Raw genomic sequence first — 12,248 nt, 5'->3', positions numbered from 1 at the left:
AATCAGACGGTAATTTAACTACTGATCATAAAGAAATTAATAATACCTTTCAAGATTTTTATAAATCTTTATATCATTCAGAATTTGATGGTGACCAGTCCATGATAGATAATTTTTTTAACAATTTGAACATTCCTAAACTGACTGATGAAGATCATAGTCTGTTAGATGCTCCTATTTCTATAGTGGAAATAGGAGAGGCTATTTCATCAATGAACTCAGGGAAAGCTCCTGGTCCTGATGGTTATATAGTAGAATTTTTTAAAACTTTTTCTTCTTTGCTTTCTCCTTGGTTATGTGAAATTTTTAATGATGCGTTTGCTAAGAAGAGATTACCTCAATCTTTTTATGAAGCTAATATTTCTCTAATTCTTAAAAAAGATAAAGATCCTACTTTATGTACATCTTATCGCCCTATATCATTATTAAATGTAGATTCTAAGATTCTTACAAAAATTTTAGCTATTAGATTAGAAAAAGTACTGTCTCAGATTATTTCAGAAGATCAAACTGGTTTTATGAGGAATCGGTATTCCTTTTTTAATGTTAGAAAATTGATTAATATAATTCATACTTCACCACCCACAATCCCAGAATGTGTTATTTCATTAGATGCTGAAAAAGCTTTTGATAGAGTTGAATGGATATATTTATTTAATACATTGAGAAATTTTAATTTTAGTCCTAATTTTATATTATGGATTAAATTAATATATCATAAACCTGTTGCTTCTGTTTTTACGAATAACCACAGATCCTCTTTTTTTCAATTATCTCGTGGTACGAGACAGGGTTGTCCCTTAAGTCCTTTATTATTTAATATTGCATTAGAACCTTTAGCTATTGCTATTCGTGAATCTCCTAATATTTTTGGTATTACCCGTAATGAGAAGTTATATAAATTATCTCTTTATGCCGATGATTTGCTGTTATATATTTCTGACCCTGATAGGTCTATTCCTGCTATTTTATCCTTGTTGGTTCAATTTGGTACTTTTTCTGGTTATAAACTAAATTTAGATAAGAGTGAATTATTTCCTTTAAATGCACAAACTTTATTGACTGATAGGACACCATTTAAAGTTGTTACTGATAACTTCACTTATCTAGGTATAAAAATTACCAAGAAATATAAAGATTTATTTAGAATGAATTTTTTACCTATGCTTCATCAAATTCATCAACTTACTACAAGATGGTCTCCCTTGTTTTTATCATTAATTGGTCGGATTAATGCTGTCAAAATGATGATTTTACCGAAATTTTTATATTTATTTCAAGCCCTACCAGTTTTTATTCCTAAATCTTTTTTTGATAGCATTGATTCAAAAATTTCTTCATTTGTGTGGCAAAATAAAAACCCTAGGTTAAGTAAAAAGCAATTACAAAAATCAAAAAAAGATGGTGGTTTAGCTTTACCTAATTTTAGATTTTATTATTGGGCAAATAATATTCGTAATTTATTGTATTGGAAATTAGATTTGGATTCACCACTGTGCCCACAGTGGGTAAATTTGGAATGTAATGAGGTAAAGGGATATTCTCTATTCTCTGTTCTTGGTTCTTGTCTTCCTGCGGATTTAGTTAAATTTAATAAACAAATATTTAATCCTGTTATTAAACATACATTATGAATTTGGTTTCAATTTCGTAAGTTCTTTATTTTGAAAAACTTTGTTCTTGATAGCCCTATCTTATTTAATTTCTTTTTCAAACCTTCCTGGACAGATCAAGCTTTTAACATATGGAAAAGGAAAGGTATAAAATGTTTTCGTGATCTCTTTTTTGAAGATACTTTGATGTCATTTGATCAACTTTCTAATAAATTTGAATTACCTAAATCTAATTTTTTCAGATATTTACAAATTAGAAATTTTTTACATAAAGTTTTATCATCTTTTCCTAATTCAACTTTGATGGACACTACAGATTTGATCTTTACCTTAAATCCTTGTCAGAAGGGATTAGTAGCTTTTATTTATAATATGATTATGAAGATACAACCAGAAATATCAGTTAGAATTAAACAAGAATGGGAAAAAGAACTTCAATACAACATATCAACAGATAAATGGGAAAAAATTTTGCAAATGGTTAATTCTTCTTCTATATGTGCTAAACATGCTTTAATACAATTTAAAATTGTACATAGAGCTCATATGTCTAAAGATAAACTTGCTCGATTCTATTCTCATATTAACCCTCTATGTGACAGATGTCATTTAGCAGTGGCCTCATTGACCCATATGTTTTGGTCATGTCCCACTTTACATAATTATTGGAAGGATATATTTACTACTATTTCCTCAATTTGGAATATAGATTTACAACCTCATTTTATTACTGCAATTTTTGGCATACCAAATGAAGATGGCAATCAGTTTTCCCCCTCAATCAGACGAATGATTGCTTTTGTAACATTAATGGCCAGAAGGTCTATACTACAAAATTGGAAAGAAGTAAATCCTCCTACTACATTTCAGTGGCTTTCTCAAACTATTTCTTATCTGAGTTTGGAAAAAATTAGAAGCACTATTTTTGACTCATCAATTAAATTTGAAGAAACTTGGAGACCGTTTATTCGACATTTTCATATGAATTAATTTGGCCTTTTCCGGACCTTTCTGCTTATTCATGTTCAGGTATGGAGTTCCGGAGTTCTTTGACACTATCTTATACTTGTAAACTGTTGTTATTGCCTATGTTAGTTTAGTTTAGTGTTTTATTTTTTTTTAATATATATTTTTTCTCACATATTTTTTAATATTTTTTTTCTTTTTTAATGGTTATTTGTTTTTTTTTCATATAATCATGTGGACTTGATTAAGGTACTTTCTTTTGTTGATGTTTAGTAGGATATTATTATCTTATTATCAATGTGATTTCAAGTCTATTGTATTTATAATTTACTTATTATTATGTTATTTTTTTTGTGTATATGTGAAAATCAATAAAAAGATTGAAAAAGAAAGAAAGAAAGAAGTTCAGGAAAATAAAAGGGCAACTAATTCGGGCCCCGGTATTAACACTGCCAGCACTGGAAAAGCCCTTTCAGCTGTATGCAACAAACAATGAAGGAACTGCGTTAGGAGTACTAACCCAAGAAAAAGGAGGAAAGCAGCAACCTGTGGCCTTTTTATCAAAAATGTTAGATCCGGTATCCCGGGGATGGCCGACGTGCATACAAGCCGTAGCGGCAGCAGCCGTACTAGTAGAAGAAGCACGGAAATTAACCTTTGGGGGAAGAATGACGGTGTATACCCCGCACTCCGTTAGCACCCTCTTAGCCCAAAAAGCTCAGCGGTGGTTGACGGACTCTCGCATACTGAAATACGAAACCATTCTGATGGTCGGGGATGATTTAAGCTTTGAAAAGAACAATAGTTGTAACCGGCACAGTTCTTATACGGGGAATCAACAGGGGAGGAAACCGAGCATAACTGCGTGGAGCTGACAGACCTTCAGACAAAAAGTAGGGAAGATCTACAAGAAGTTCCCCTAATTGAAGGCGAGGAACTATATATCGACGGCTCTTCCAGATGCATCAATGGGGTACGACACAGTGGATATGCTATTATAAACGGGAGGACTAGGGAGACGGTGGAGTCCGGCCGGCTCCCGGGTAATTGGTCAGCCCAGTCTTGTGAACTATATGCCTTGCAGAGGGGACTGCAACTGTTAAGAAACAAAATAGGCACTATATACACCGATTCTAAGTATGCCTATGGAGTGGTACACACCTTCGGAAAGATTTGGAAAGAACGGGGGTTGATAACAGCCAGGGGAAGGGAATTAGCTCACGAACAAATGATAAACATGACTCTGGAAGCCCTAACATTACCTCAAGAAATTGCAGTGGTTCACGTTCCAGGACATCAACGAGGAACAGCCCCGGAAGCAATAGGAAACCGGCTCGCAGATGAAGAAGCCAAACGGGCAGCAATGGAAAAAACGGTCCGACTTCTAACCCTGATACCAATAAGGGAAGGGCTTAACAAACTACCAGTCTTCACCCAAGTAGAAATAGACGCTATGAGCCAGCTGGGAGCCCGACAAACATCAGAAGGCGAGTGGAAGACCCCCGACGGACGGCAAGTACTGAATAAGGAAGTAACTCGTCATCTACTGCAACAACTACACCAACAAAGCCATTGGGGAGTGCAAGCTATGTGCGACACTATCCTAAGGGACTATGTTTGTAAAGGGATATTCACACTAGCTCAACAGGAGGTGTGGGGCTGTTACACCTGCCAAAAGGTAAACAAGAAAATGATGCGTGCCACCCATAAGGGGGGACAAACACTAGCTGTCCGACCGTTCCATCGGATCCAAATAGACTTTACGGAACTACCACAAGTTCAGAGATGGAAGTACCTGTTAGTAATTGTGGATCACTTCACTCGGTGGGTGGAAGCATTCCCAACCACTAAAGCGGACACCCCTACAGTGGCACGGATCCTATTAGAAAATATAGTCCCGAGATATGGAATAATGGGGTCTATTGATTCAGATAGGGGAACACACTTTGCTTCAAAAACACACCAGCTAACCTGTGACGCCTTAGGAATCCAGTGGAAGCTGCACACCCCCTGGCACCCTCAGAGCTCAGGAAGAGTTGAGAGGATGAACAGTACTTTGAAGACGCAATTGACAAAACTAATGATGGAAACCAAGCTACCCTGGACCAAGTGTCTACCCCTGACCCTACTAAGAATCCGCACAGCTCCTCGAAAAGATATAGGAGTATCCCCTTATGAAATGTTGTTTGGCCTTCCATATTGGAACAAGGTGGAGGGCTATCCTTCCCTGCAAGGGGGAGATGTCTTTGTAAGGGACTATTTACAGGCACTGTCTCATTCTTTTGCAGAATTGCGCAGGAAGGGGTTACTCGCACAAACCCCACCTCTGGACTTCGCACTCCACCGAACTCAGCCCGGTGACTGGGTCCTGATTAAGACTTGGAAGCCAGAGAAGTTACAGCCGCAGTGGGAAGGCCCATTCCAGGTGCTACTGACCACCGAAGCCGCAGTAAGGACAAAAGAAAAAGGGTGGACCCACGCCGCGAGAATCAAGGGACCCGTAAAGCCCGAAGAAGGTGCAGAATGGACTTGCGTCCAGGGAGAAGACCCGATGGTGCTAAAGCTCAAAAGACGGACAGAATGAACTTTGGGACTGTAATGTATATACTGCTATTGTTGAGAAGCGCTGAAGGGGGATGTGATAAGTGCAGGACGACGGTAAGGGTGGGCATGACGGTTTTTCCAGGGTCCTTTGTATCACACTCGCATGTAAACGAGAAATGTTATGACTACAACAAAAAGGAGGAGTATGTGGAAAGTTTAATCTAACCAACTGCTGCTTAAAGATAGATGACAATGGAAAGGTGGTTCAAAAAATATCAGATAAAATAAGGAAACTGGCCCACGTGCCGGTACAGACCTGGAAGCCGCTGGGGTATTGGGACTGGCTGGACGGATGGTTGAAAGGAGGCTGGTGGCGAACCGCTTTAGGGGTTATAGGAGGGGGATTGATGGTCCTCCTTCTGCTACCATGTCTGATCCCCTTCTTGCGGGAGCTAGTAGCTCGGGTGGCAAGACAAGTCATGCAACCAGGGGCCCCAGCTGATCCTGTTCAGGTACTCCTACAAAGGGAAATAGAGCTAGAGGAAGAAGCCTATGTAAACCCGTGGCAAAAGCCCAACTGATAGCACATTCTAAAAAGAAAAAGGGTGGATTGAGAGAAATTATTAAATTAAAGATGGTTCTTAAGGAGTCCATTTAGAATGTGCTGACACAGAAAGAACGTGCAAAGCAACTTGCAGGGCAACGTATAAACCAATTTGCAAAATCAGGATGAAACAATAGCTTGCTGATTAAAGAAGCGATACGGGTAACGGGAAGACATGCTTAACGGTTGAACAATAACGGTGTTAATGCGCTGAGGCTGATAAGTGGGCCAAAGGGTAATCACATTTGTAATTTTGTAATGAGATTAAGGAAGAATGTCTGCACCTCACATGGGTGCAACTCACAAAGTCGTAAACAAATAGGGTATAAAAAACTGTGCAAAGTGTAATTCGGCACACAATCTAGCAGGAGCTGGTTGGGTCCGACTCTGCAGACTCGAAAAATAAAGTTTACCGTTCTGCAAATTGCTGAGACTCAGTGTGTTTCTGACAATCTCCAAGCCTGAAAGCTTGAAACCCCAGTGAACAAAACAGCTCCAAAGTGTTTTACTGCTTGTTTCTCACAAACTATCAGTGACAAAATTCACTGCTCTTTGAACACAAAGACACACATCCAGCGCTATTTAAAAACTGTTTGCTCCAAGCATGGTGTAACATCTAAAGGCCACACAAGTATGTGTGATTGACACTAGTTAGAACTTGTTCAGTAGCAATTTCCTTCCCCAATTAAATGGCATAGCGTCCCAACAAACAAAGGAAATCCCAGCAATTTTCTCGATGAATATTTGCTCATTAAGAGTTATCTCAAATAAACAGCTGCCTCGATCAATGAACTCAAATGCACTGTATATACTTCTTATTGTAATTTATAGCTCTTATCATTATTTATTGCAATGTACTGCTGCCGCAAAACAACAAATTTCATGACATTTGAAAACGATATTAAACCTGATTCTGAGGCTGACATGGGCTAATCAGGTATGTTTGAGCCAATGAAATTGAAACACAGTAGCTCAATCTGTTAAGAAAGACAATAAGAATAGAGGATTATAGATGTATATAGCATTGCACCTAGGCAGAAATGGATGACCCAACATTAGAAATGTGGAAATTACATTGCAATGAAGAGGAAAAGCTAGATAGTGTAATCTCTTATTCCTGGGTATTACCTTTTCTATTCTTTAACTGTTCAGGGAGTATTGGAGAAACCCAATGTGTATGCACACTGATATTTAGTTTTGCGTGACTTGTGTATTTGCTTTTAACTAAATCAATAAAGTAATTATCAGCTAATACAGATTCTCTGTTTCCATTTTATTAAATATTCTCTAGTACCAGCATCACATCTTACTCATTAAGCAGTACAGTGGCAACGTTACATGTCAATATACAGTGGAACCCGAAGGACAGGATATTGAAAAGCAATTATTGAGCTGAAGGACTGTTTATTTGAATAAGAGGTAGCAGATGAAGGAATCTGTTTCTAGTACGAGGAGTGGAAAATACAATTTTCTTTTTAACCTCACACTGGGTGAACCTTCAGGATACAAGGACTTCCTTGATGGCGATGTGAGTGGTTATAGTGAATGCTCTGCATTAGTCTTGTGCAAGGATGAGTCAGGAGCTGCTTCTACCTGAACTTGTAACTGTCTTTTCTTTTGGCAAGAAGAAGCACAACCCCTGTCTTCTGGTATACACTTCATGACAACATACTCAGTTCTAACAGGGTGCTGCATGATGCACATGGTGATCACACTGTATTGGGTCTCTAGCAACTAACTGATGGCTCTGACCTAATATCAAGAACACAGGACATCTCACCTTTCCTCAGCTTCCTTCAAATCTGCTCACCTCAGTCTTGCACTAATATATAAACTAAGAGATCTGCAGCACACCTGGATGAACTTCTGCCTGTGCACAGACATCAAACGTGCTTTGATGGAGCAGTATTTCTCATGGTCTACAGAAATTGGTATTTGTTGTGATGTTGATGGGTTAGCATTGAGTGTGCTGTTCATGTGATTTTTACATGTGGGAATCTTGCTAAATGGGAAAATCTTAATTAATGCTCATTCTGTTCTTAGTCCACAGAAACATCTGTATTTGGAGACAGATTACAAAATGAAGACCACAACATACACCATATCAGGTATAATGTAGTGCAGCAGTTAAATTACAGACTAGTAATTCAGATATTTGGACTAACAGTCCACGGACATTGTGAAAACCTGGGTTCAGTCTGTAAAAGTTTCCAGGATCTACCATAAGGCATGGAGATTTCAGCATCTCTCATATGATATGGCCAGGTATGTCTCCTTCACAAACCTATTCAGGCTAAGTAATATCTAATCAATTTTATTTCAATCATTGGCAAAGTGATGGTAATTATCAAAGACATCGTCAAGTGGTATATACTCTCCAATAACCTACTCACTGATGCTAGTTTGGGTTTTACCTGGGCCACTCAGCTCTAGACATCATCAAAGCCTTGGCCAAACATGGACCAAAGAATTGAATTTCAGAAGCAAGTCAAGAATGATTGGGTTTGGCATTTAAGTGTTATTTGACTTAGTGTGGCATCAAGGCAACCCAATAAAACTGGTCAATGGATATCAACAGGAAAACACTACAGTGGCTGGAGCCATACCTTGAAAAAAGGAATATGGCTAATATTATTGGAGTTAAATCATCCCAGCACCAGGGTGCCTAGGCATTATGTGCCTAACATCTTTAGCTGCTTCATCTATGACTTTCATTCTGTCATAAGGTTAGAAGTGGGTTTATTTGTTAATGACTGCATAATGTTCAGTTCTTTTCACAACTCCTCACAAAATGAAGCAGACAATTTCTGAATGTGTCTACAGCATCCAATGAGTGCAGGACAACATTCAGACATGGACAAGTAACCTTCTGCCACAAAAGAGTGAATAATGACCATTTTCAACAGGAGAAAATCCAACCACTTATCCCAGATATCTAACGGCATCACCAGTACTGAGTCATTAACCACCAGTATCACTGACTAGGAGCGTGACTGAACCACCATGATGCCTAAAAGACAGCGTAGGTTTGCAGCAATCTCACAGCTCTGGAGAACCAGGTTCAATTCTATCTTCCAGTGTAGTTTGCAGTTTCCCCAGATGCTCTGCTGGCTGTTTGGTTAATTTCCCTCTGTAAATTACCCCAAGTATGACTGTTAGTGGATATCTGTGCAAAGTAGGAAAATAAAGTTCAAAGTAAAATTTATTATCAGAGTACATATATGCCATCATATACAACCAAGATTTGCTGCTGACATACTCAGCAAATCTATAGAACTGTAACCGTAAACAAGATCAATGAAAGAGCAAGAGTATAAAAGATAAAAAATTGTGCAAATGCAAATATAAATAAATAGCAATAAATAATGAGAGTATGAAATAACAAGATAAAGAATCCTTAAAGTGTGATCATTGGCTGTGGGAACATCTCAATAAATTATCATCTTACGTTAAGAGCCTCATGGTTGAGGAGAAGTTACTGTTCTTGAACCTGGTGGTCCGAGTCTTGAGGCACTTCTACCTTTTAGCTGATGGCAGCAGTGAGAAAAGAGCATGGCCTGAGTGTGAGGATCTTTGATGATAGATGGTGCATTTTACATAGATGTGCTCAGTGATGTGTTAATTGGATTACCTCAAGAGCCAAATATGTGGTGGCTTGAATGGTTTCTTTAGATGCAGCAAGGAAATGAGACTCATAACCCAAAAGCACCATGGGAACACCTTCACCAGGAGTACTGTAGTAGTTTAGGGTGGCAGCTCATGAGCACCATCAGAAGGACAATTAGGGAGGGGCAATAAATACTTTCCTTGTTGGTGAACACAAATCCCTTTAACAAAAATTTTAACAATATATGCCTCTGACAGGGAGGATGGATGAGTTGGGCTGAAGGGCCCATTCTGTGCTATGTAGCTCTTAAGACAGAAGATGTGTCTTCCAGTATCAAGCTGTAAATACATGCCATCACTTGTCACGACAATTCTGATCGCAAACCAAAGCCCACCAACTTCAGCCTCTCGACTGATCACTTGCGCATTTTGATTCCTTCACAACAGATTACTACTCCTGTGAAATTAATGGTTTTCCTTTTAGATGTGCCAACAAACCTATCCAACATGCCTCCAATTCTGATCCTGTATCTTTGCAAGCTGACAAAAAGCCGCAAAAATGCAAGTACTGCATGCCAACATTTGCTAAAGGGAAGTTAAATACCTGCAGTAAAAAATAACTGTAGTAGTCATTAACCAGTTTAAAAAAAACACCTTAACTACTGCGCCGAACTCATCCATTCTCCCATTCCAAGAAACCTGTGTTACACAAGTCAATTTTAAAGCAATGAGGAAAATATCTAATTAACATCTCCTACAGATTTTCCATGCATCAGTAAGTACTCATCCAGTTACAATAATTAAACCACTGACTTAAAGAGATTAACTCTATTTGTCACAAGTACACTGAAACATACAGTGAGATGTGTCCCTGGTGTCAATGACCACCACAGTCTGAGGATGTGCTGGGGACAGTCTGTAAGTGTTGCCTTGCTTCCGGCACCAACATAGCATGCCCACAATTTACTAACCCTAACCCATACGTCATTGGATTGTAGGAGGAAACATAGAATGTACAAATTCCTTACAGACGGCAGTGAGAATTGAACCCCGATTGCTGATCGCTGGTGCTGTAAAGCATTACACTAACTGCTAACCTACCATGCCACCCAAGTAATCACCTCCCCATCAGGACTTCAGCAAGAAGCTACTTTGTTGGCACCAAAAGACCTCCTTTAAACTTGTAAGTGTATTCACTGAAGACAAGTTACATTCATATTGTAAATCTTAACCCACTACCAACTTATAAATGACTGTTCTTGGAGATTAAAATTCCCCTTAAAGTTCACTCTAATTCATTCTCCTTCATCGTTTTTATTCCCCAATCCTTAAACTACAACGGTTATGGAAGGAGAATTTGTTCTTCTGTATCAGAGAGTAATCTCACAAGTCAAATGAAACATATTTAGCATTCAAAGGTGAGGAAAAATGAGTTGTCCCATACCAGCAAGATGAGAACGAATGTAACATGATGGATCAGTGAATTTAATCTACCACCGGGAATCATTATCTACAATTTTTGACTCCAACACTTGCCTGCACTGGTTGCAGAAGATGATCTTTTCCATTTAGAAATCAAATCATCTCAATGGCAAGTAAGACTAAGTAGGCATACTGCTGAGGCCTCACTTCCAGACAAGAGGCAAGGCTGTCAAACCTTTGTCTCCTGCCAAAGCTGGGAGGCTCATTTATCTGAGGCATTTGATGTATTAAAGTGATGTGAATAATTAAAACCAATAAGATCTAAACCAGAAGTAGAAGGGTTTTAAAAACCTGCTGTTTTTCAAGCCAAGAATTACCATTGAAATAAATGGTGATTCATGGTGTGGAAATCTCAGCGAGACTCTGCAGAGCCACTCAATGGGGTGGCAGCTTTTCCTGGACGTCTTGGGTTTGCAGTCTTTCACTGTCCATAGTCAGTATGTTTTGTCCCATTGTTTGACTAAGTAGTCCTTCAAGCCTTACAAGGCTAGAGCCATTACAATGTGATTAAATTACTTAGCAAGAATTTTAGAATGTGTGTATTTTTGCAAACATTAAAATCACTGATATAGTGTTGGTTACTCTCACCTCTGGGTAAGTCTGTTATTTCATAAAAACCAGCCGACAACAGGTCACTGCAAAGATTCTCTAGATGATACTCATCTGCTGTTGCGAAAGCTGTACATTTCAGCAGATCCTGTCCAATGAGGTAGAATGATAAAACAGTTAGCATATGTAGTTCAACAAAGTATTTATCTCAAATAAAGCTTACTTGGCTACAGTAAAGTAAACGAGGTTCTACAAATTCCATTTGCTCCAAAGAGTTGACTTTCCTAATGCAACCCTCGGGTTCTGTTGGCTGCGTACGTCTAGGGAAGACAATCTCTGGCCCCAACAAACGTATGCGATTGTGTGGATGCTGCGTGATGTGTTAACTCTGTTCTGAATCAGTACCATGAAATAACATATGCAATTGAACAATTCAGCTTTATAATTCTTAATTTGACTAAAGGGTTAGTAAAGTAAAACAAAAAGAAAAGGGCCCATTTCAATGAAACAGTCTAGTGTGCACAAGTTGGAGCTCACAGTTTCCCTTCCGCGGGTCCTCCATTGATTTCCCCGGGCTTTGTCAACTCCCGACCCCACTCTAAGTCTACTCCTTTCTGGTGTCTACAACCTCTCCTTTCTGGCATCTTCTCTCTCCATCTTCTGACCCAGATCCCAGATACCCAGATCCCCTTGATGTCAGGCACACAGCCGGAAAAAACACTCCGCTCATTGGACGGCTCACATTCCAAAGCCCCCGTTATCTCCAACCATAACCCAAACACTGCTGCTACAGAAAGACCATTAACAGTAAAACCTTTTCCAGGGTGTTAACACTCTCTCCCCATCCAATTTAGTCATGTCTTCATGACATTGAGAATATTTGC

At 38.8% G+C, this 12,248-nt stretch overlaps 1 protein-coding gene across 2 annotated transcripts in view; it reads right to left on the bottom strand.

Moving 5' to 3' along the window:
- rmnd1 (required for meiotic nuclear division 1 homolog) overlaps window positions 1-12,248 on the bottom strand; it is a 126,079-nt gene that overhangs the window by 54,824 nt on the left and 59,007 nt on the right. For both annotated transcript variants that reach the window (XM_059986338.1, XM_059986339.1), the window contains exon 3: window positions 11,404-11,512. In XM_059986338.1, coding sequence (XP_059842321.1) covers window positions 11,404-11,512 — 109 coding nt within the window. The remainder of the gene's footprint in view (window positions 1-11,403; window positions 11,513-12,248) is intronic.

Source organism: Hypanus sabinus, chromosome 12, assembly GCF_030144855.1.
Source record: "Hypanus sabinus isolate sHypSab1 chromosome 12, sHypSab1.hap1, whole genome shotgun sequence".
NCBI lineage: Eukaryota > Metazoa > Chordata > Chondrichthyes > Myliobatiformes > Dasyatidae > Hypanus > Hypanus sabinus.
This window is presented reverse-complemented; position numbering and strand designations above follow the sequence as displayed.